This window comes from Acartia tonsa, chromosome 2 (genome assembly GCF_053477335.1).
Source record: "Acartia tonsa isolate MP-2025a chromosome 2, ASM5347733v1, whole genome shotgun sequence".
NCBI lineage: Eukaryota > Metazoa > Arthropoda > Copepoda > Calanoida > Acartiidae > Acartia > Acartia tonsa.
This window is the reverse complement of record NC_137261.1, coordinates 44,617,999-44,640,166: the sequence shown is the minus strand read 5'-3', so window position 1 is coordinate 44,640,166 and position 22,168 is coordinate 44,617,999. Positions and strand designations below refer to the sequence as shown.

The 22,168-nt window shown below is 35.1% G+C and overlaps 4 protein-coding genes across 5 annotated transcripts in view; 3 read left to right on the top strand and 1 right to left on the bottom strand.

Moving 5' to 3' along the window:
• Positions 1-15,662, top strand: part of LOC145311947 (uncharacterized) — a 31,770-nt gene extending 16,108 nt beyond the window's left edge. Inside the window, exons 25-37 of the mRNA XM_080151017.1 lie at positions 2,028-2,124; positions 2,569-2,690; positions 2,866-2,988; positions 3,298-3,594; positions 10,547-10,669; positions 11,050-11,133; positions 11,574-11,649; positions 12,061-12,126; positions 12,444-12,533; positions 13,578-13,687; positions 14,155-14,251; positions 14,737-14,865; positions 15,526-15,662. Of these exons, the coding sequence (XP_080007143.1) occupies positions 2,028-2,124; positions 2,569-2,690; positions 2,866-2,988; positions 3,298-3,594; positions 10,547-10,669; positions 11,050-11,133; positions 11,574-11,649; positions 12,061-12,126; positions 12,444-12,533; positions 13,578-13,687; positions 14,155-14,251; positions 14,737-14,865; positions 15,526-15,639 (1,528 nt within the window). The 3' untranslated portion in view covers positions 15,640-15,662. The remainder of the gene's footprint in view (positions 1-2,027; positions 2,125-2,568; positions 2,691-2,865; positions 2,989-3,297; positions 3,595-10,546; positions 10,670-11,049; positions 11,134-11,573; positions 11,650-12,060; positions 12,127-12,443; positions 12,534-13,577; positions 13,688-14,154; positions 14,252-14,736; positions 14,866-15,525) is intronic.
• The window catches only part of LOC145311948 (lymphokine-activated killer T-cell-originated protein kinase homolog), a 40,744-nt gene that overhangs the window by 16,113 nt on the left and 2,463 nt on the right, over positions 1-22,168 (top strand). The window contains exons 2-9 of the mRNA XM_080151018.1: positions 18,487-18,576; positions 19,018-19,122; positions 19,442-19,514; positions 19,939-20,067; positions 20,282-20,353; positions 20,751-20,851; positions 21,379-21,479; positions 21,920-22,023. Of these exons, the coding sequence (XP_080007144.1) occupies positions 18,487-18,576; positions 19,018-19,122; positions 19,442-19,514; positions 19,939-20,067; positions 20,282-20,353; positions 20,751-20,851; positions 21,379-21,479; positions 21,920-22,023 (775 nt within the window). The remainder of the gene's footprint in view (positions 1-18,486; positions 18,577-19,017; positions 19,123-19,441; positions 19,515-19,938; positions 20,068-20,281; positions 20,354-20,750; positions 20,852-21,378; positions 21,480-21,919; positions 22,024-22,168) is intronic.
• On the bottom strand, positions 4,040-9,580 carry LOC145312331 (uncharacterized). The gene is made up of 3 exons (XM_080151574.1): positions 6,845-9,580; positions 5,908-6,571; positions 4,040-4,407 (listed from the first exon to the last, which is right to left on the bottom strand). Exons 1-3 carry the CDS (start codon positions 9,578-9,580, stop codon positions 4,040-4,042), a joined length of 3,768 nt encoding a protein of 1,255 aa, XP_080007700.1.
• LOC145311950 (uncharacterized) lies at positions 15,844-18,486 on the top strand. Of its 2 annotated transcripts, XR_013876850.1 has the most exons (5): positions 15,844-15,917; positions 16,067-16,168; positions 16,878-16,986; positions 17,247-17,606; positions 18,103-18,486. XR_013876850.1 is itself a non-coding variant. In XM_080151019.1 (4 exons), the coding sequence occupies exons 1-4, from the start codon at positions 15,877-15,879 to the stop codon at positions 17,475-17,477; spliced, it is 483 nt and encodes a 160-aa protein (XP_080007145.1). In that variant the 5' UTR covers positions 15,844-15,876; the 3' UTR covers positions 17,478-18,018. The 2 variants fall into 2 exon arrangements, 1 of the variants encoding a protein (XP_080007145.1); XM_080151019.1 differs by lacking the exon at positions 18,103-18,486 and having other exon boundaries at positions 17,247-18,018.

Here is a 22,168-nt window from a genome sequence, read left to right as displayed (position 1 = left end):
GCAGGCCTCCAGGTGGATCCTGGACAGGTAAAAACTGAAAAATTTTTCTATTAAAGTCAGAACAAAACTTACCTATTTATCAAAAGTTGAAACTTTATGGATGGTATTAACTAATTTAAAAGAAAATTTTAAAATCGGGCTCCAGGTTCAGGGACTGCAGGCCTCCAGTTAGATCCTGGACAGGTAAATATTGAAATATTTTACTTTAGATTTTCAGTTTTTACTTGTCCAGGATCCACCTGGAGGCCTGCAGTACCTGAACCTGGAGCCCAATTTCAAAATTTTGTTCAAATTAGTTAATACCATCCATAAAGTATCAACTTTTGTGAAATAAGTTTTGATCTAACTTTTAAAGTGAAAAAATTCAATTTTTACATGTCCAGGATCTACCTGGTGGCCTGCAGTACCTGAACCTGGAGCCCAATTTCAAATTTTTCTTTAAAGTATTTAATACCATCCATAAAGTATCAACTTTTGTTCAATAAGTTTTGTTCTAACTTTAATAGAAAAAAATTTCAGTTTTTACCTGTCAAAGATCCACCTGGAGGCCTGCAGTACCTGGACCTGGAGCCCGATTTCAAAATTTTTTTTCAAATTACTTCCTACCATCCATAAAGAAGCCACTTTTGTTAAATAAGTTTTGTTCTAACTTTTAAAGTAAAGAATTTCAATTTTTACCTGTCCAGGATCTACCTGGAGGCCTGCAGTACCTGAACCTGGAGCCCGATTTCAAAATTTTCTTTAAAATAGTTCATACCATCTATAAAGAAGCCACTTTTGTTAAATAAGTTTTGTTCTAACTTTTAAAGTAAAAAATTACTGTTTATCTGTACAGGATCCACCTGGAGGCCTGCAGTATCTGAACCTAGAGCTCGATTTCAAACTTTTCTTCAGATTAGTTAATACCATCTATAAAGAAGCCACTTTTGTTAAATAAGTTTTGTTCTAACTTTTAAAGTAAAAATTTTCAATTTTTACCTGTCCAGGATCCACCTGGAGGCCTGCAGCACCTGAACCTGGAGCCCGATTTCAAAATTTTCTTCAAATTAGTTCATACCATCCATAAAGAAGCCCCTTTTGTTAAATAAGTTTTGTTCTAACTTTTAAAGTAAAAATTTTCAATTTTTACCTGTCCAGGATCCACCTGGAGGCCTGCAGCACCTGAACCTGGAGCCCGATTTCAAAATTTTCTTCAAATTAGTTCATACCATCCATAAAGAAGCCACTTTTGTTAAATAAGTTTTGTTCTAACTTTTAAATTAAAAATTTTCAATTTTTACCTGTCCAGGATCCACCTGGAGGCCTGCAGCACCTGAACCTGGAGCCCGATTTCAAAATTTTCTTTAAATTAGTTCATACCATCCATAAAGAAGCCACTTTTGTAAAATAAGTTTTGTTCTAACTTTTAAAGTAAAAATTTTCAATTTTTACCTGTCCAGGATCCACCTGGAGGCCTGCAGCACCTGAACCTGGAGCCCGATTTCAAAATTTTCTTCAAATTAGTTCATACCATCCATAAAGTACCAACTTTTGTTAAATAAGTTTTGTTCTATCTTGAATTTTTTTTTTTTACCTGTCCAGAATCCACCTGGAGGGCTGGAGTACCGGAACCTGGAGGCCGAATCCAAAATTTTTTTAAAAATAGGAAAACTACATCCCAAAAGGAAACTTTTTTGCCAAATAACCTATCCATTATCTCCAAAGACAAGGCCTATAATCACTGTTTACGCAAAAGTGTCAGAACTTCCCCCCCCTTGATATCCTTTTAAAGAACCCTGTAAAAGAAGCAATAGTTTCAGTAGCAAAGCTGCTCCGTTATTTACTTTTGTCTGTCTGTCGTCCGTAATGTTATGGGGAAAATATGATTTCTTGTGCTGTTATTTTAGATAGGCAGCCGAAATTTTTGTTTTTGATTTATTGCAAATTCTCTCTTTTTGTGCTGAAAAACTAATCTAGTCTGTGGTGCATCCATGATTTATATTGCTTCGCTACTATACTTATTGATGTTGTCATCCTTGTTAATTTAGACAGAGTCGAATCTACACACAAATGCGAGGACGAGTGCCAGGTCCCACCCTGCTTTATGTTACTCCAGAGAAATTGACATCTTCCAATCAATTGCAGGCAAGATGATATTTGATTTGGCGGTTTCCCTTCTAGTCCTGAAAGGTTAGGGCTAGCCGAAGGGGATTGGCATTTAGAAAAGAAACTACCCCCTTCCCCGTATTTTCAGTTTGAGTGCTCGCTAGACATTTTGAGGAATATCAGCTTACACATTCCTTTAAAAATACACTAGGTATTAACCAAAATTTTGTAGACATGTCCTGTCATTGGGTTGCTTAAAAACCCTGGGTACTGTTGTTAAATCTTGATCGATTGGTTCTAACTAGCAGTGCAAAAATTTTCAACTTATAATTTTCATCTTCAAAGTTGTAATTTTGTGATTTATAATTTGTAATTTGAATTTACCGTTCATAAGTTCCCTCCTTATATTAATTAACATTTGTTTTTGAAAAATACCTTTCTGTCTCTATGTACTGTTTGGTTTTGTTATGTGTAATTGTTTAGGATGCTTTGATGTCCGTGTACAACCAAGATATGCTGAAAAGGTTTGTGATAGACGAGGCTCACTGTGTGTCCCAGTGGGGCCATGATTTCAGGCCAGATTATAAGAGGCTTTCTCTTCTCAGGTAGGAGATTTATTTTAGTATGTTTCTATAAAACAAATTAAAATAATGTCCGTTTGTCTCTCCGGATGAATCTGAAGATCGTAGGCTAGTTTCTTTGCGGGGTGGGTGGGGTTGTTGAACACTTGAACTTTACCTTAATTATCTCTCTAACCATGTATTTTTCTTGTTTCTCCAGGTCCAAATTCCCCGGGGTACCAATGATGGCTCTGACGGCCACAGCTACTCCCAGAGTGAGAACAGATATTCTATTCCAGCTCAAGATGAATAATCCTAAATGGTTTTTATCCAGCTTTAACAGGCATGGGCGTTTACAAGCAAATTTTTTTTTAATGTATAAGTTGACCACCCCCCCCCCCCCTTTCCCCCCATACTACATTAACCTTATTTACCCTAACCTAAGCGCTAGGAGACAGGGCAGTCCAGCAGGAGTAAGGATTATCAAAGCCGGTAGAATCAGAAATTCAGTGTAGACGTATTTAGGTTATCTCTTAAAAGTACATTTTAATACTGTTTTTTTTTTTAAAGATTACTAGTTGCAATTAATAAGATACAATTTTGAAAAGTCGAACTCTATCTAAAAACAATTTTCAAACGCCTTGTAAAACAGAGCCAACTTGAAATATGAAGTACGACAGAAGAAAGGAAAGAATTGTATTGCAGAAATTGCTGAACTTATTCTGGCGAGCTTCAAGCGTAAATCCGGCATTGTGTACTGTTTCTCCCAGAAAGATTGTGAGACAGCTGCCGCATATCTAGTAAAGGCGGGCATTTCTGCTGCACCCTATCATGCCGGGCTGGGCATTGAGGTTCGGAATCGAACCCAGGATGATTGGGTACAAGACAAGATCAGGGTTGTGTGTGCAACTATTGCTTTTGGCATGGGGATTGATAAGCCAGATGTCAGGTATTGTTTCACTGGAAATTCTATTCGTTATTTTTTATTATTGGATTAGCACTATGAATTGAAGGAACATTAGACTGTGATTTTTACTGATCCCACCAAGTATCATTCAATCATTCTGCTGTTAGCTGTCTTAATAACTTTAAAGGTTCACCAATAAATATTTATTTTGTTGTACAATGTAACATTAACTAATATGGCAAAACTCACTCACCTCGCATTATAAAAAGCTTGTTCTGAAAGCAGGAAGATGGATTAGTTCGCTATGATACACCCAGTCCATTAGAACGTCACATAGACACAAATCAGCTGACTTATCATGTACGTCCTGGCAGTTATATGTTGGCAGCTGTATTTAATCTTTGGCTTTGTAAGTTTCTATACATGTATTTACAGTTTGTGTGATCTTGATGATGGGTCATGTTACTGCCTAAAATATGGGACATCATTAATGATTAGCGTCCCCCTTCTTTTGAGGATCAGGTTCATCATCTGTAGAACCAGTAATATTTTTGACTGATGTAGATATTCTTGTTAAAAGATTTGTAAGATCATAAACACGATTAGTTTGAACATTATCAGATTCTGCTTGAAGATTTAGAGGTGGACGAATCCATGAATCATCGAGAGCAGGAGTAGGAAATATATCATCAGGATCTAAAATTTCTTCATTCCCTGAGTAATCCCATGCAAAATCAGAACTATCTGATTGTTGAGATTTTGAATCTTCATAATCGGTTTCATCATCAAGTAGATTTTGAGTAGTAGAAGAATAAAGCCTTTTTTTATCTGTTAATTCTGGACTGCTATCAGACTCTGTCATAATTCCGTCAGTTTGAGGAATTTTTTTGTGTTGTTTTTGTGTGTATAGCGAAGCTATTTTTTTTGTTGCTTCCTTATTTTGTGTTCTGGAAGATTTTCTGGGAGATTGTTTTTCAGATATATCTTCTGTAGAGTTTATTTTTTGAAGTTCACTGGAAGCTTGTTTTCTGCTTTCTGTTAATTCTTTATCCAGATGTTCATATAAAATTGGTCTTGTTGAAGTTATGGATTGTGGTCTTATATGAACAGTATAATCTTTCTCTTTAGTATTTAAAACCTTGTCATTTATATTTTCATCATCTTCCTCATCATGTTCTATTTTTCTAATAGGATTCCATTGACTAATCACAGGCTTGTTTTTTTCTGTTTTATTGTTCGGTTTTAAAAAATTTCTTGTTACCTGGATTCTGTCAATTGAAGTTTCATATTGTTTTGACCTAATCATAGGGTTTGATGTATGTGGGTGAATAACTTTTTGAATAGTGACTTTATCATTTTCACATTTTGAAACCATAAAAATATCTCTAGCTTTATGTTTATCTGGCTTTAATTGAGTTGTAACAAGATCACCTGGTTTTGGGGTAGAAGTTGGCATTTGTTTAATTTTTTCATTGAATTTTTTGTTTGCTGTATTTCTGGTATCAATTTGGTCTTTTCTTATTTCTTGATAGTTTAGATTAAGATTCTGTCCAGTGTACATATCTCGATTAAAAAGCATTTCTGTGGCTGATATTTGTCCTTTTCTTCTTAGCTTGTTATTTAAACGAGATATGGCAATTTGAAGTGTTGTGTTTGATATTGGTCTGCCATCCGGTTCTATACGTTTTAGCTCCTGTTCTAATTCATAGCAGCATTTATCTATAACAGCATTGGCATTCTTGTTTAGGACATCTGTGGCCGTTATTTTGATATTTAGTTTAGTTAGGTCAGGATCTTTGCCCTTAAGGAGAGGGGAGAAACCAGTTGCATTGTCTACTCTAATATTACATTCACCTGCTAATTTGAGGGGCATAACAGTATCAATAATTGCGTTTTTTAGTTATTGATTATTTTCAGATTTGATAATTTTAGATGAAGTATAAGATGAAAAATGATCTCTAATTACAAAGATGTATTGACTTTGTCTCCTTAAAACATCTGCATGAAATTGTACACCAGGGGTCTCTGCTTCAGTAATTGTTTCATGCTTGGTCATATCTGGAATCGTTTTTTGTGAAGAACAAAAAAAACAATCATTATATAGAGTTTCAAGTGTTGCTGTAAGTCCTACTGAATAGAATGATTTATCAAAATTTGACTTAAGTTGAGCTTTTGACGGGTGTTGAAGTTTGTTGTGTATTTGCCATAACAACGCTGGTAAATGAGTTTGAGGTATAACAATCAATTCTGTTTTTTGAGATGAGTATTTATTTGGTTGTTTTTCGACAATAAGTAAATTGGTTTTATCTAGTTTGGCTATGGAACATAGACGTCTGATTTCAGAATTAATTTTACCTGACATTTTGCTGGGTGTTTTTCCAGATTTTAGAAGATACTTAGCTTCTTTGCAAGCTTTCTGCTGGTCTTGAATTTTTTTCCAGGCATTTCTGTTTGTCATACTATTTTCTGCGGAGATATTATTGATGGCGGCCGGGATTAAAACTGAATCTGATGATTCTGATACAAATTTGCAGACAGAACAATGTTCAGAATCACATTCTGAAGGATGGCGTGATTGATAGTCACTACTTATGTTTTGTTTGTTTTTTCCACTTGCAAGTTGAACAATTATTGGCAATCTGTTGACATTTGTTATGAGAGATTGAATACGTGGACTGGCAGAATATTGATTTTTTCTGATCATTTTTATAGCATCAAAAACTGGTTTGCTGTCCGGTGTTAGAATGACAGGTTTTTTGCATTCTTTGAGAAGATCATATTCTGTATGTATAGCTGTTGCAAAACTTAGGGCCTCAAGTTCGCAAGCCATCCATTTTTGGTGATTTGGCGACAGTTTTGTGCTATGAAAAGAAACAGGTAATTTTTTACCTTCAATTATGGCATATACTGTATGACCCAATCCTGCGGGGCATTTTGCTGCGTCTGTTTCAATTAGTAGTTGGTCCTCAGGATGTGGTAGATAAAGGGTTTGTAGATTATCAACAGCTGATGTAGAATCCTGAAAAGAAGCAATCAAATCTCTTGTCCAATTAATTGTTTCTTTACTATCCCTGTCGGCAACTTCTAAGTCGAATGGGTTAAGGAGAAGGGTTAAATTAGGGGAGGCTGGGAGAAGGGTTTTGTAGAGACCAAGATAAGATCTTAAGTCTTTGACTGTTTTGATATCTGTATGCTTTGTGTTACGTAAAGCGTTTACGCGATGTGGTGAAGGGCTTAAATATCCACCCTGTGACCATTTCCATCCAAGTATATCTACAGATTTAAGAAATACCTTTGTTTTTGATGGTGATATCTTGATGTTTCCAGCTTGAAATTTTTCCAGGACATCTCTGTAGTTGTCAGCAGCCTCTTTTGGATCTCTGCCACCTATATAGAAATCATCAGCAATACGTAAAACTTTACCTTCTTTCATTTCCTTGCCTAAAATTTTACTTAAAAGTTCATCAAGCTCTTCACTCTGTCCAATTAACCCTTGACCCGATCTTTTCAAATATCTCATTCCTCCAAATGGGGTTGTAATTCCAAGCCATTGTGCGTCCTCCATACTCATGTGGTTTTGAAAGAATCCAGACTGTAAATCTAATGTGATTATATAATTCCACTTACCCAGCCCTGAGAAAATATCTTTAGGTCTTGTAATAGCAGTTGGTATATTTTTCAGATGGTCATTGATTTTGGAAAAATTTACCACAAGCCTTACATCATCTTTAGTTAGGTCCTGTTTAGATTTATTTTTAGCTTTTTGTTTACGGACTAAAAAACTAGGTGAACAATATTGGATAATGACATCATCTTCTTGTGGAATGCCCAAAACATTTTTACTAGTCAAATCATCACAGACTTCTTGTAATAATTTTTTTGTTTCATTGTCATAATTGATGTTTACTACTTTTGTTGCTGTTGGTCTGTTAGGCCCAGCCCAATTTAGTCGACAAATGTGTTTTCCAAATCTGTGGTTATAGCCAATGGACAGATCTTCGTTAAAAACATCTTTAAAAGTATGGTTAATATCTTTAACATACCTGACAATATCTGGGTTGATGTCTTCGTTGTTGATGTCAATTTTGTCTGTATTGTCCTTTTCACGCTGGTTTTCTTGAAACTTTTTGTTGATGACTGGTTCCTGTTGATATTTATTGTTGTCGCTGAGGGTTCTAATTTGAAGTTTTGTAGATTTTTTTAGCTGATAGAGTTCATTTGTAGGGTTTTTTACTAGGATTTTGCCCTGTTTTACTGTACATAATTGCGGCTGCGGCCAATCTTGCTGCTTGTTTTGGTGCCATGGTTGAATAGCCAGCATAGTGTTGTCTTTAAATGGAACTTGAAAAGGAATTTCTTGTTGTGGTAAAACTATGTTGATGTTGTTGTTTTGCAAAAGTAAGTTATTTGGTTCTGTTGGTAATATTAATGATTTGCTCGTTTCTGACACATTGTATTTCTTATGAATTGTAATAGATTTTGCATTTAGATCTTGTATAATTGAATTTTCTTTAATGAAGTTATTTCCTGCTACAAAATCACAGTGAAGATGCTGCGTTACTATTGCGTGAAATCTTACAGACCAAGAATTTCTATGGAATATTTCGTCAATTTCGCCTAAAGATATCAGTTTTGTTTTTCCGTCGGCTAGATTGGAAAGTTGTGAATTCGGCCTTATTGTGAAACCATGAGCTTTTACGATAGAAAGTTTTGCATAGCTTACTGTTGCGCCTGTGTCTAAATCCAGATTTACTGTTCTGTTGTTGGAATCCTGGACTGTCAAGCATTGTGTAGGGATAGGTTCTATAAAGTTACAGCTCGCTGTGCTGAAATTAGAATTATTTTCATTCTGGTTAATATTGATGGTTTTATTTTTTTCAATATTTTTTTCTAAATTTCCAGAAAAATAAACTTTCTTTACCTGCTCATTTGATGATTGTTGGGCATCACAATCATCAACTCCATAGCCATATTCTTTTAGTATTTCAGAGGCTTCATCCTGGTCATCTTCTAGGCTTATGGCTCCAAGTTGTTGTCCAATTCTAGTTGTAAGCATTTGTTTGTCTTTGTCTGACAAAGTTGGACAAGATGGTTGACCAATGTAATGACTTAGATAAACTGTTTTAGACAGTCCTGCTAGGTGACATATACGGCAAAATGGTGGGCTCTGGTTGGTAGAGGTTGTTGTAGATGTTGGATGTTGACGTTGATTTTGTGGGTATCTTCTAGGCTGTTGTTTTTGTTTCCAATTAGATCTGTAGTTGTTTCTTGGGGTAGACATGTAATTACATTGTGGATCTTCATTAATAGAGGTTGCGCTATTTCCGTTGATTTCTGCTATGTATTGTTTAGCTTTGGTTAAAATTTCTGTTTTAAAATCCATCAATTTGTTTTCTAAACCAAGTTTGTGGGCATAGTTTTCACGAATGTAGGAAGGCAATTTTGGATGCAAGATTTGCAATACATTGAGGAAGATTAAATCTTCATGGCTGGTATTGAGTTTGTCGTCTTCTTTCAAAGTTTCTCCTTTCCATTTTACATGTGTTCCTTTGGCCGCTAGGTTGCTAATAATCATACTGCGATACTGGTTGTAGAAGCCAATTGCTGTTTGTTGTCCAGTACAATCCCATGTTAGATCAAGAAGATTAAAAAAATGAATTCCTTGGGTTTGAATATCATAATCTTCGCGAATTTTTTTGTAAATCCACTTTAGGCTGCTGGAATGTTTTATTATCGGTTTGTAGTAATCAATGTGAACATATTTGGCAACTATGCTTATGAATTGTCTGAGATCTCTTCTGTGATCAACTAACTTGTCTTCAGTATCTGGTGCTATAGGAATAATGATTCTTTTGTCATTTTGTTCTGCGGGAATCCATGTATCATATTTGCCTCCTGGCAAAAACTTTCTGAATTTTTCTTCAATCTCGAGATAAATTTCCAGTTGTTCCGACCAGATTTCAAACTGGGCATCTGATATTCCTTCTTGAGGCAGTTCATTAGGCGGGTATATCTTGATTGACGACATGGTCAAGCCAAAATGTGTCTATTAGATGTATCAAAGCGACTAAAACCGGGGGGGGGGGTTTGGGGGGGGGTTTGATTACATTTACATTTACATTTTTAAATTATATTACTATATCACGGATCACTTTATTTGTATTTTTAAAATCACTAAAATGTTTGTAAAATGTTTTAAAATTCACAAGTGTGAAATGTTTTTTTTTCTAATAAAATAAAATTAATCTAAAATAACCAAGCAAAAGGAATATTTATTCCACAGAAAAAAGGAGATGTCTCCAATGAATGATGAGGGGAAGTGGTCGATGGTTTGGTAACGTGAGTTCGCCCTGCTGCCACCACATTAACTAATATGGCAAAACTCACTCACCTCGCATTATAAAAAGCTTGTTCTGAAAGCAGGAAGATGGATTAGTTCGCTATGATACACCCAGTCCATTAGAACGTCACATAGACACAAATCAGCTGACTTATCATGTACGTCCTGGCAGTTATATGTTGGCAGCTGTATTTAATCTTTGGCTTTGTAAGTTTCTATACATGTATTTACAGTTTGTGTGATCTTGATGATGGGTCATGTTACTGCCTAAAATATGGGACATCATTAATGATTAGCGTAACAAAATAAAGTTTTTACACCAATAATTTTAATTACGTAAGGGTCACCTTTGTTTATCAATATTGGAGGGAGGTGTTGGGGGGGGGGGGGGGGGGGTGGCAATATGTCGTCCATTGTTCCTGATTGGTTAGGTTATATTGGGTTAGGGCACTGAAATTATAGGCCCTGCAGGGTTAGTGTTTAGGCAACGTAAAACATTCCTTCTCTCCCTTATCTTTAATTTATCATTTCAAGAAGGGAATGGGGGGGGGGGGGGGCAGTGTTCGAAAGGCTCTTTGTGGGATAGAACAAAATTTATTCTTTTAGTAAATATAATCAACTAATAATATCCTATTCATGAGAACATTAATTAAGGTATGTGATCCATCAAGGCTTGCCAAAGTCGATCGAAGGGTACTACCAGGAGTCAGGTAGAGCTGGCAGAGATGGAGACCCGTCAAGGTGTATCCTGTTCTACAACTTTTCTGACATGCTTAGGTAGGATCATGTTATTATCATGAATGCCAATTTGGCTTTATTTTTTATGATCAAGCCTGTGGAGAGGGTACTTAGACTATTATGAAATTTTTATAACTACGTTTTCCTATTAGTAGTCTTAAAATCTTAGGGCACTTAATTGAATTTTTGATTGCTAGAAGTGTCCAAACTTTAAGATCCCTGTATGATTGGCAGTATGGAGGGTTTTGTACATTCTTTTTATCATTTTGTTCAAACCAGCGACTTAGTTGCCCTTTGACTGCACAACATTTGTCCGAAAGAAACATAGGAGTAGCTCAGTGCTCAACGAGGCATTTCATGAAAAACGGCCACATTAAACCCAACACCTTCAAAACATCCTAACAAAATTTCTTTTAAAGAATGAGAAAGCTGATAGAAGGTAACAAAGATTGTAACAGAGAAACCCAGAAAATTCACATGGACAATCTCTGGCAGATGGTCAGGTAAACTATAAATAAACACTTTGGTGCTTTCGCACAAAGTACCCGTCGAGCATTGAAAACTCCTCAGCCTTGTTTTTTTTCAAATAGATTGAAAATGAAGAGTAGGGTTAGTTTTCACTATGATAAAGGTTGGGAATTCTGTGCTTAACAAGGCACTTTTTAGGTACTAACTAAAAGCTTTTTAAAAAGAAAAAAAATACCCTTTAATCCTGAGATTTAATTAAATTAGTATGGCAACATAGAAATTAATATGAGAAGTACTATTGAACTTTGGATTTATATATGGAAGATGCTCAGTTGCATTGGATTTCTTCAAATAAAAATTAGCAATCTAATTTTTATAGCTGAGGAGAAAAACTTAATTTCTGTGAATGAATTTGATATCCGTTAGAGTACGGACCTACAAGTCTAAAGTTTTAAAATCAAAATTGAATTTTAAGATATGCAGAGAACATCAGTGATTGTAGAAGAGTTCTACAGCTTCAATACTTTGGCGAAGTTTTTGACCACAACAGGAAAACATGCACCTTATAAAACAAATTTGTATGTAACCTTTAAAAATTTTGATTTTATCGTTGATTAGGTAGTCTTCTTTAGAATTCAAATATAAATTGATAAGGGGAAAAAACTTTGTATTAAATGATTCAAAACTGTCAAATTTGATGAGAAAAGGCAAAAAAAAGTTTATAGAGAATTGACGGCTTTCGGCGAGAGCGGCAGTTCCGCCGTCGTTTGATCACAATTTTCAATTTATCTCTTTAAAATGACTGCCTTGCCAAATCCCAGTAACTTTTTTGTTGGGATCAGTTCATTTCTGCCCAAAGCCTGTTTACAACTGTGCTAAACCCGCCCTTTTTAACAGCTTAGCTTGTTTGGAGCGCAACTGTCCTTGATCTTTTAGTGAAAGCATGTTGCACCAAAAATAGGTGTGGAGAGATTGCTAACATGCGCTGTGATAATTGTACAAGAAATATCAATTCATCTATGGAGAAGGTAAAATATAACAAAGAAAATATATCTAAAGATAAGTTTCAAAACTAAGCTTCAACATCTATAAACTTGATTATCATTCGTTGATCTCTTGATCTATATATACAATATACATTATACATAGTATATATATACGATATCTCTCCGTCTGTGTGTCCAGATAAAGCTTTAGATCTTGGTAACTCCTGGAACGATAGGGCTCTATCCAATTTCCTAACAAATATTTGATACTATTTTCTCTTAATCCTGTCACTAGAAATTTTTGTTTGGCGTTTGAATTTAATTTTTAAACATTGTTCCGAATCTTTGTTGTTGTCTAGATCGACATATCAGAGATTGGTAAGCAGGTTGTGTTGGCCGTGCAGCGACTCAGCAACAGATCTCAGTTCAGAAACATCACTCTTAACCAGGTATATTATAAGCTGAAGTAAATTTTTAATTAAAAAGCGAAGCTTTTCTATAATTAGGTTCTGTCGTCCGTAAATCCGAAACTGATAGCTCTTAAAGTCGTTTTTTTGATTTTGACTTTTTATAACACTTTTTTATGATCTTATCATATAATATTTATCGATTTTTTGGAAGAATGATATCTGGGAATACGGAGTGGATACAAAACCGCGACAAACAAAACCGCGACAGGGACAAAACCGCGACATAACAAAACCGCGACATAACAAAACCGCGACAGTGACAAAACCGCGACAATAACAGAAATATAACTATGTAGGATTTTTTTGTAGAAATACATGGCCGCAGCGTTCGGCCCCCTGGCCTGCCTAGCCGCGGGCGCTGGGCCTCCTTGCCCATAACCTAACCTAACCTAAATATTGTAAAAAAAATATTAAAATTTGAAAAAAATCTACCAACCACTTTTTGTAAAATCCACGAAATTCTAAATTATAAATTATAATAAGTTAATGTACATTAAACATTCAAACATATAGGTTAGGTTAGGTTAGGTTAGGTTAGGTTATAGGCAAGGGGGCCGAGCGCCTGCGGCTAGGCATGCCAGGGGGCCGAGCTCTGCGGCCATGACCTTCTAGCATTAAGATTTTTTTTATTATAGATTTTTTGTAATGTCGCGGTTTTGTCACTGTCGCGGTTTTGTCCCTGTCGCGGTTTTGTATCCACTCCGGGAATACTAGGTACAATATTGTAATAGAAGCATCTGTGTGACCAAAGTCCTAAAAATGTAATTATGTCCTTAATCAGTGTCCTGTGTATTTATACGAAATTTTCATAATATTAAAGTTTCTTAAAATTAGCATCCCCTATTTTTATGAATTACTAAATATTTGTTTGAAAAGTGAAGCTACTCAAATTTTGTGATTTAAAAGTGATTTGCAATAAAAGTTGCTGTCATTAAGGGGATCGTTACCACCAGAAAAGCTTTGCTGTATAGTAAATGAATATAAAATTTAGTTCATCTGAAATAATTTGGGAGATTTTTTTAGTTTGTTGACGTGTGGCGAGGTATGAAGAATCAGAAGACTGTGTCATGTGGCTGGGATTCGGACCCGATATATGGCAAGGGAAAGATGTACAATGCTCTGGAGGCAAACAGGTTAATTGTTAAGAAATATTAAAACGAGGAGGGAATATTGGACTGTAAATTACACTGGTACCCAAGTTTTTATAATCACTGTTAACGCCTTTTTACAAAGATTTATATCCTGTCTGTATTTAAAAAGTATTTTTTTGTGTTTTTAGTTTTTTTTATGGGATTTTGTATGTCAAGTTTATAAATATAAGAAAAAAGCAAGTGATATGTTTGCAAAGAAACTAATCTTGTTCTAAAAATGGATATAGGATGTACGTGGATATATTGACAGGGGAAAGATTGTCTTCAATTTGGCTTGCTAATATGGACATAATTTAATTGTTTGATCTTTCATCCAGTAGGAGGGGAAGGTATAGGGTAACTGGGTTGGATGGAGGGTTTAGACAGCTGCGAGCATCAGAGTACATGAAAATCTGGTACAACATCCAAGTGATTATATGGTGATTGTTCATAATGACATTTTTATTCAGGATTCTGAAGCTGATGGTTATCGAGGGTTTCCTGTGGGAGAGCTTGACTATTACCAAGGATCAGATGGCCATTGGGTACCTAGTAGCTGGACAAAAGGTGATCAGTTAGGATATGAAAGGTGTCAGATTTTTAAGGCAGCTTAATATAAGTATTTTTCTGTTCACCATTCCAAAATTAAGATAAATTAGATTTTAAAATAAATCATTACCGTGTGTTACTTTTTCAATACCCTGAGATTAAATGACTGAATCAATTGTAGTGACATTTATTAAATGCTGAATTGGCATGACCTTGATATGACCATAAATTGACTCCGTTAAGGAGTAGTTTTATGAAGATCTTCATAAATCAAACATGTTTGGAATTTAAGTCAATAATCTTTTTCTAAATTTATTTTTCAAAAATTAGATTTCATTGGATATTATGGTAGAAATAAAATCTACGCCTCTTACTTAGGTAGATCTCATAGGTTGACAAATCATATAATTTTTTGTGTGCATATAATAGGGCAATAATTCAGTTCTTGCTACATAAATTCTATACCTATTCAAATATCTACTTATCTATATCTATCTATCTAGGCCCAAAGTTTGATATCTGGTCAAGCTGTGTTACTCCACCTGACTGAGGCTGGTAGCAAGGCTGGCAAAGCTGATGAGGCTAATAAGGATGGAGCTAAGGAGACTGATCCAAGATTATCGCAACTACAGGTTTAACATTTTTTACCTTATGGCAGGGGTGTATATTCTGCACAAGATTTATTTTTTTTTCCCTGCTACAAAATTTTTTATTTTTTTCCCCCCTAGATTTTTCTTAAAAAGTAGGGGGGGAAATAGAAAAATATTTAAAGAACTCTATATTTTATGTATTTATCCCTCCTACCACACATTTTTTCAGTTTTTTTAACCAAGGAGGGGGCGAAATGGAAAAAATGTTTTCAGTTTTCTTAATTTTTACATTTTTTTCCCCTCCAACCACTTATTTTTTATTTCCCCCCCCCCCCCTGAGCCGGGGATCCCATGCAGAATATACACCCCTGCCTTATGGCGTCGGTTTTAAGTCATACTGAAAAATTATGTACCGTTTTGTTTTATAGAGATTTTCAACGACAAAAAAAATAAAGATCATAAAATTAATCCCTGATTTGTCAGCGCAGAACCTCGGCTCCTCGATGCGATAAATAACCAACTAGTAATATTTTATTTGTAGAATATGAAGAAATTAAATACCTACATATAGTTTATAGTGGATTATTAATCATGTTTAAAGTTTTCATATCAAAGTATTACGCCTGGATTTAGGGGCAGATTCATTTACAGTCTAATAGTCACATCCCTTAAGATATTTTATGAGGTTATTTATATTTTTAGGAGGACTGTTTCAACGAGTTGAAGATCCTTGTTCTGGAGACAGCCCGAACCCTCCTACCTGGAAAAGTTATCAAGGGTGTCAACGAAATTATCCCACTTCAGGCAAGTTTATAATTATACCTTCTAAAGTAGTAGGTTTTTTTATTGTCTACAATAACAACTTTATATGTACAACTGTTGCTTCGTTTCTAGCTTTTAGGGGAGGCCAAATAAGCTTAAATAATAACTTAAAATTACCTCAATACATCAATTTTTTTCACCCAAGAAAAAAAAATTGGTTTAAATTGGCAAAATTATTATTTTTATTACTTATAGGCGCTCAAGCAGATTTCCGAGAAGCTTCCTACCACCATGGAAATGCTTGGAAAGCTGGAGTATATGACTGCTTACAGGTAACAATTTGGACCAAACCATCCCAAATTATTTTGTCAACTTGTGGACGGTCAACGACCATATTTAGTTATTAAGTAGCTTGCGCTTCTCATAATGGCCTTTCTTTGTTCAATGCTAGCTGTCATCTAATGATTGTATCCTTGTTTAGATTGAGTTTGTATGGAGAAGTAATTCTTGGTATATGTAGCGAATACTCAGACCAGAGGATGGAATATTTGGCCTCACAAGCACAGGCTTTTCAAATGCAAAGGTAGGAAATAATGAATGTAGAATATACGTGGATGTTATGTTATTGTTAGGGGAAAAAAATTGTCGCCAATTTAGCTTGCTAACATGGAATTCGTTTATTGGTCTTATCGTTCATCAAGTAGAAGGTTAGTTGATGGGGTAGAGGATTGGGTAACTATTCTGACCTGCTTTTATCTAAAATGATCTACCCCTATTTGTCCTCTTCTTTTTTCTATAATTAGTGGCTACACCGCTAGAGGTCTCTAGCGGTACTCGAAGACATACACAATACATATGAAGCCATCGTGTTACTTTTATATAAGGATTATAACATTTAATACCTTAGATATTGTTATTTGTAGAAAAGTTTTGACCCTAATTAAGTACTACTTAACTCTATGTTCAAATTAATTCGTATTTTATGTTCCTAATTTTAATGATAGTCTTTTATTTTTCGTTAAAGTCTCTGTTTTAATTCATATAGAAATATAATGTATGTACTAGAATGGATGTTGAATATGCGTGTATATATTGACATGGGGAAATTTAGATTACTAACATGGAACTCGTTAAATGGTCAGTTCTTTCATGCAGTAGAAAGGGAAGGGAAAAGGGGATGGATGTGGGGTGTCGTTAAATTAGCCCGCTGCGAGGTTCACCTTATTAGAGAACTTGAAAATCTGGTTTAACATCCAAGTAATGATATATCCATTACTAAATAATATTTTCAGGGAGGAGGATGAGTTTGTGATGGGTGGAGAGGATGGTTATTCAGGACCTTCAGGATCCATGGGGGGTGGCAGAGGGGGCAGGTCGGGCGGCAAGGGCAGATATGGAAAGGTAATACATCCCCATACTTTTTACTAGACTGAAAATTATGTTTTCGAAATTTTTAACTTGTCTATTAGTAAAGTAATCTAACTAGCACTTAAGGGAAGAGGGGGGGTTGGGGGGGGGGGGGAAGCGACCCTCTACTTTCTATAATATTTTTGAAAAAAGGAAAAATGTTTTTTTTTGAGGGTGGAGGGGGTATTTATTTTTATGGGCGACTGATTTCCAATCAAAATAATTGTGGTGTCTGAGAGTTAATTTTTTTTTAGCAATTCAGCCGTGGTAAGAGAAGCAAGAGCTATAAGCGCAAAAATTCTGGTGGGCAAGGAGGTTCTGCTTCTAAGCGGGGTAGAGGCTCTAGGACATATTCATCACGTGGCTCCACAGGAAGTACTTCATCATCAACACGAGGTCGTGGCGGTTCAACCTCTTATGGGGGCGGAGGAGGCGGGTCCTCGGGGAGTATGGGACTACCCAAGAGATTTGGAGTCAATGCTTAATTCAAAGAAATTATACCCTTACACTGCTGTATTTTTAATCACTAATAATCAGGAGGGGAGGGAACATCGGACTGCCAACACACTAATACCTACCTAAAACATTACAACCTAGTTAAAGTTTTATTATTCGTTGACTTAAAAACTTTGAGCACTTTTCATAGACGTCCAAGGGGGGAAGTAAAGTGGCAATTATTCCCCCCCCAAAAAAAAATTTTACCCCGGGGGTAAAAATTTTGGTGGGGGGGGGGGGGGTAAAAAAAATTTGCCCCCATTTTACCCCCCCCAAAATAAAAAGCTTGGACGTCTATGGCACTTTTATTGAATGTTGATTGGTTGGTTCAAAACGAATAGTGGCTAAACTTTTCAACGAATTATTTTTAACTCCGAAAAGGGTCATTCTGTTTTTCATCATTGGGGATAAACATCAATTTGCTGTCCATTGTCTTATCCCTTAATATCCCTGCTAATCTTAATAATCTCATCATGAAACTATGTCATATATAATATATATTTTTTGTAGCGAGGCTACTCTATTTCTATGTCATGTCCGTTTCTATGCAAAAAAAGGATTAATGTGCATTAAATGAAGTTAATACTTGCTCACAGCATTTTTTTCTCATTATAGATAATGTTTTTATTTTATTCACAATCAAATACTCTAATTTTACTTATTATTACTTTATAACAATATGCTGTGCTTTTTATGGACACAGTTTTCTTTGTTCTGATTCATTCTGTATTTATATTTTTATTATTAAATCGCATGTTCGAGAATGATCTGTAAAAAATGAAATTATATTTTTTTTTCATTTAGAACGGAGTAAAAATTAGAAAAACAATCATGAATTTCCAGTGATATTTCATTTTTTGATTTTAAAAAAATCATATGTTAATATCTATTTATTTTTATAGGTATATTTTTGTACTTTTCTGTAACTTTTTCAGAAAGATATTTTAGCAAAATGAAATTTTCTATGTATGATTAATAAAGTGATGTTCTTTCAGAAAATGTCTGAAAATGTGTTTATAACTCCAAATAAGCCAGGTAGCAGAGCTGTGAGGCGTACAGCCCAGCTGTCAAGTACACCAGCCGCCACAGGTAAGATAAAACAAACAGGAGGGGATTGTTATTCGCGCAACCGATATAGTACTCCAGTAACTCCTGTATTTTAACTAGTGATATTTAATTATTTTTTTTTGTTATATACTAGATTTATATTGAATATATTATATAAATGATCGAAAAGAAAACAAGGCTGACAACATCCGAAGCTCTGAATGATGAACGAACATGAATACTTGTAGTATGTCTAAACTCAATAAGCAGAATAACAACTTGTAAATACATGTTTGTTTAATGACATACTTACGTTTTTATTCTTTCTTTTAACGATTTTAGAGTTGCTTCGCTTTTTTAATCGTACCTAACATGGTGTTTGAAAGTAATATCAAGTGGCTTTTGTCAAAATACTAGGAAGTCATTAAATTTTAGTTGAGTTTAATTTTACAAATTTCATCTGGTCGATTTTATTAATGTCAGGTACGAAGTCTCCATCTGCCCTGCACATACCTGCGACACCCTACCTGGCCAAGCTCGGATATGGCACGGGTGTTAATGTTTACCTGTACAATCGTTCACCTAAGGAATTCATACATTAATAAACATTTCAATTATAATTTTAATATTTAAAGTAAACATATCACTTATTTTTTCTATGAGCTATTTTTCATAGGAGGTAGGTGGTAGCCTCCCTAAAAAAATAGTTAGAATTCTTCTCTGGACTTCACCTATGAGAAGCTAAACTACACAGGAGACCCCTATCGGTTCAGCGGTTACAGAGATCCTTCGGCACAAATACAAAGACAGAAAATGATTCTGTTACTTTTATAAAATACTAGTTTATATAATAGGATAGAATAAGCATTAAACTGAATGTATATTGTATGTCAATAATGAGTCTAGGCTGGAAGAGTAATGTCACCCTGGGCGGTAAAACGTGTCAACAAACGCCATGAAAAATCAGAATATGCCGACAGGTACTTAGAATCAGTGAGGGAAGATTCATAAAGTTGAGTGTCCAAACGTTTCAATCACAAATAGAAAGCTACAGAAGGGATAATTTTGTGTATCATCATTGAGGATGTACATCAATTTATCGGTCATTTCTTATCCATTTAGATTCAATTTAACCTAATCTAAATTAAGCTTAGGAACACATTTCTGTCAAAAAAAATACATTTAATTTCTGAATTGTAGATGATTAAGAATATACCTAGAATATATGAATATGAATATAATTTATGGATCCATTCGTTCATCCAGTAGGAGGGGAAGGATTGGGTTAAAGAGAGTGATGGAGTCTTGGATCGTTATTTTAGCCAGCTATAAGTTTTATTTTATTACAGCACATAATTATCTAGGTTGTGTAAATTCCAAGTAATTATAAATCCATTATTCTAGGTTGGAAAAAGAAGCTGCAATACTGCGCACTCTGAACCATCCTAACATCATAGGATTCCGTGGATTTACCAAGACTGTAGAGGATGGTCCTAAAAATCTCGTCATGGAGGATGGAAACCAATCCCTAGGGAAAAAATGATGATTTAAAGAGTTTTTTTTATAGACAATATTCTTTTGGATTCCCATTTTGTAATAAGTATATTCGTGAAAAGTATTGAACCCCAGCAATTTTTTTTCATGTTCATATGACTTAACATTTACGCTTGATGATGCTTCAGATAACGGATTCTTTTTAGTAAAAAAAATACATTAATCATAAATTTCAACGTCATTTTACTAAAGGTGATCTAATTGAGATGCGAAAAGAAAATGTGGACCTCCCATTTCCTGCTCAGAATATTGAAAAAGTTACCAGGGATGTATACTTGAAAATAAAATATTAATAATTTCCCCCCAAAGTGTCCGTCGAGCAATGAAACACCAAGACACATTTATTTTATTTTTAACTTTCAAAAAAAATCTTTTAACTCATGACTGTAGGCGCTTCCACTGTCGTTGTTTGGGGGGGGGGGGGTCGCTTCAAATCCATGCCAAAGCCACGCCAGAACTGATGATGTTTAAAGTTGTACCTACTGCTGCTGCTTTGTGTAATGCGCGAAATTAACAGTAAGAGTAGGGAAAAGGCCTAGCACTAAATATCTCACTGGTATGTATAGGCCAACCAGACAAAGGTAGTGCAATCAAATCACTTTGGACCTATGTTGTTGTCAACAGTCCCCAGAGGTATCAATCAAGTATCTATCTGTTAACAGTGGCGTGTGCAGTGCTTTGGATTATCTGCACACAGAAAAGTTGATAATGCACGCTGATATTAAGTCTGCTAATATTCTCATCAAGAATGATTTTGAAACAGGTTTGAATTTGTTATTAAATAACTAGCAGCTTTGACACTAGCTTCTAGGGGCATTGCCTAAAGAGGTAATAGGGAGCCCTTCTCCTATATTATAGAATTGTTTTTAAAGCTATAGAGAAGAGTAGAGTCCAAACAGTTCAGTGGTTACCAAGATCTTAAGTCAGACGTTATCTTACTTTGTATTATAGAACATATTTAGTTTTAAGGATTAATAGGGAAAAAATTACCAGTTAAGCATCTATATTCAAAGGCGGAGGGTTGTGACAGAAAATATCCTCTAACCATCCCAAAAGTTATTCAAAAATAAAATAACTTAAAACTATCTTGGGACCTATGTGAAGCTATTATAAAATGAAGAACTGAATCGGTTCCGTGGTTAGCGAGATGAGATCAAAACAAAGAGAATGAAAAACTTACTACTTTATAAAAAAGGATTAGAATTATATAAGAATCAAATAATAATAAGGATTATATATGGTTTCTGATGTGTAACAAATAATCTTTAATTACGAAATTATACCTTGCAGTGAAAATGTGTGACTTTGGAGTGACCGTTAAGGTGGATAAATCTGGAAAACAGCTTCCAGGTGAACAGTATATCGGTACTGATGCCTGGTCACCCATTGAGGTAGGCACTTTTCCCAGTAGCACTGATACTCTGGAACTAGAGTTTATTCGTATATTCGTTTTTCTACAAAGTTCTTTCGAAAAGTCACGTACATATTACCAGTACTACCCTTATCCCAAGCTTCTTTGCGGAGAGCGTCATTCATTTCGGTGACTTAATTTGGAACACCTATCATATAATTAGGCGAGGGTGGAGTAATAATGAGGAGCTCTCATGATTAAAACCGGTATTGTTAGCCCCAAGGGGACGAAGAACCGGGATAATGAAACCGGAAGAAATTTTATGATTTTTATTTTAATTTTCGTGAGAAAATGTCTGAAATACGATGATGTACATGATTTTTCAGTATAACTGAGAACCGGTTCTAATCCAGCAGATATAAAATTAATCGGTTTCGAAGCCATACTTGAAAAAAACATCTCAAATATATATTATTTCAGGTAATCCTGAAAGAAGCCGTGACAACCAAGGCGGACATATTCGCATTTGGTTTGGTTATCTTTGAAACTTTGGCCCTACACTCACCTCATATCGACAAACTAGGGATGCAGATTCTTGCAAATTTAAACTGAGATAACTGGTTCGAGTCCTAGCTTTGCCTTTGAGAATTAGTAATGCATGTAATTCGAAAAATGGTCTGAATCATTCCCTTTTATTAAACTTATTTATACATACAAACACTTTTGCCT

Excerpts from the sequence above, each read along its gene's own strand:
- LOC145312331 (XM_080151574.1), bottom strand. The coding sequence starts at position 9,580 with ATGTCGTCAATCAAGATATACCCGCCTAATGAACTGCCTCAAGAAGGA. Across the intron at positions 6,572-6,844 it reads TATCACCATCAAAAACAAAG|GATTCTACATCAGCTGTTGA; the intron begins GTATTTCTTAAA and ends GCTTCTTTTCAG. Across the intron at positions 4,408-5,907 it reads AACACCCAGCAAAATGTCAG|AGTCTGATAGCAGTCCAGAA; the intron begins GTAAAATTAATT and ends GAATTATGACAG.
- LOC145311950 (XM_080151019.1), top strand. The coding sequence starts at position 15,877 with ATGGAAATGCTTGGAAAGCTGGAGTATATGACTGCTTACAG. Across the intron at positions 15,918-16,066 it reads GAGTATATGACTGCTTACAG|ATTGAGTTTGTATGGAGAAG; the intron begins GTAACAATTTGG and ends ATCCTTGTTTAG. Across the intron at positions 16,169-16,877 it reads CAGGCTTTTCAAATGCAAAG|GGAGGAGGATGAGTTTGTGA; the intron begins GTAGGAAATAAT and ends TAATATTTTCAG.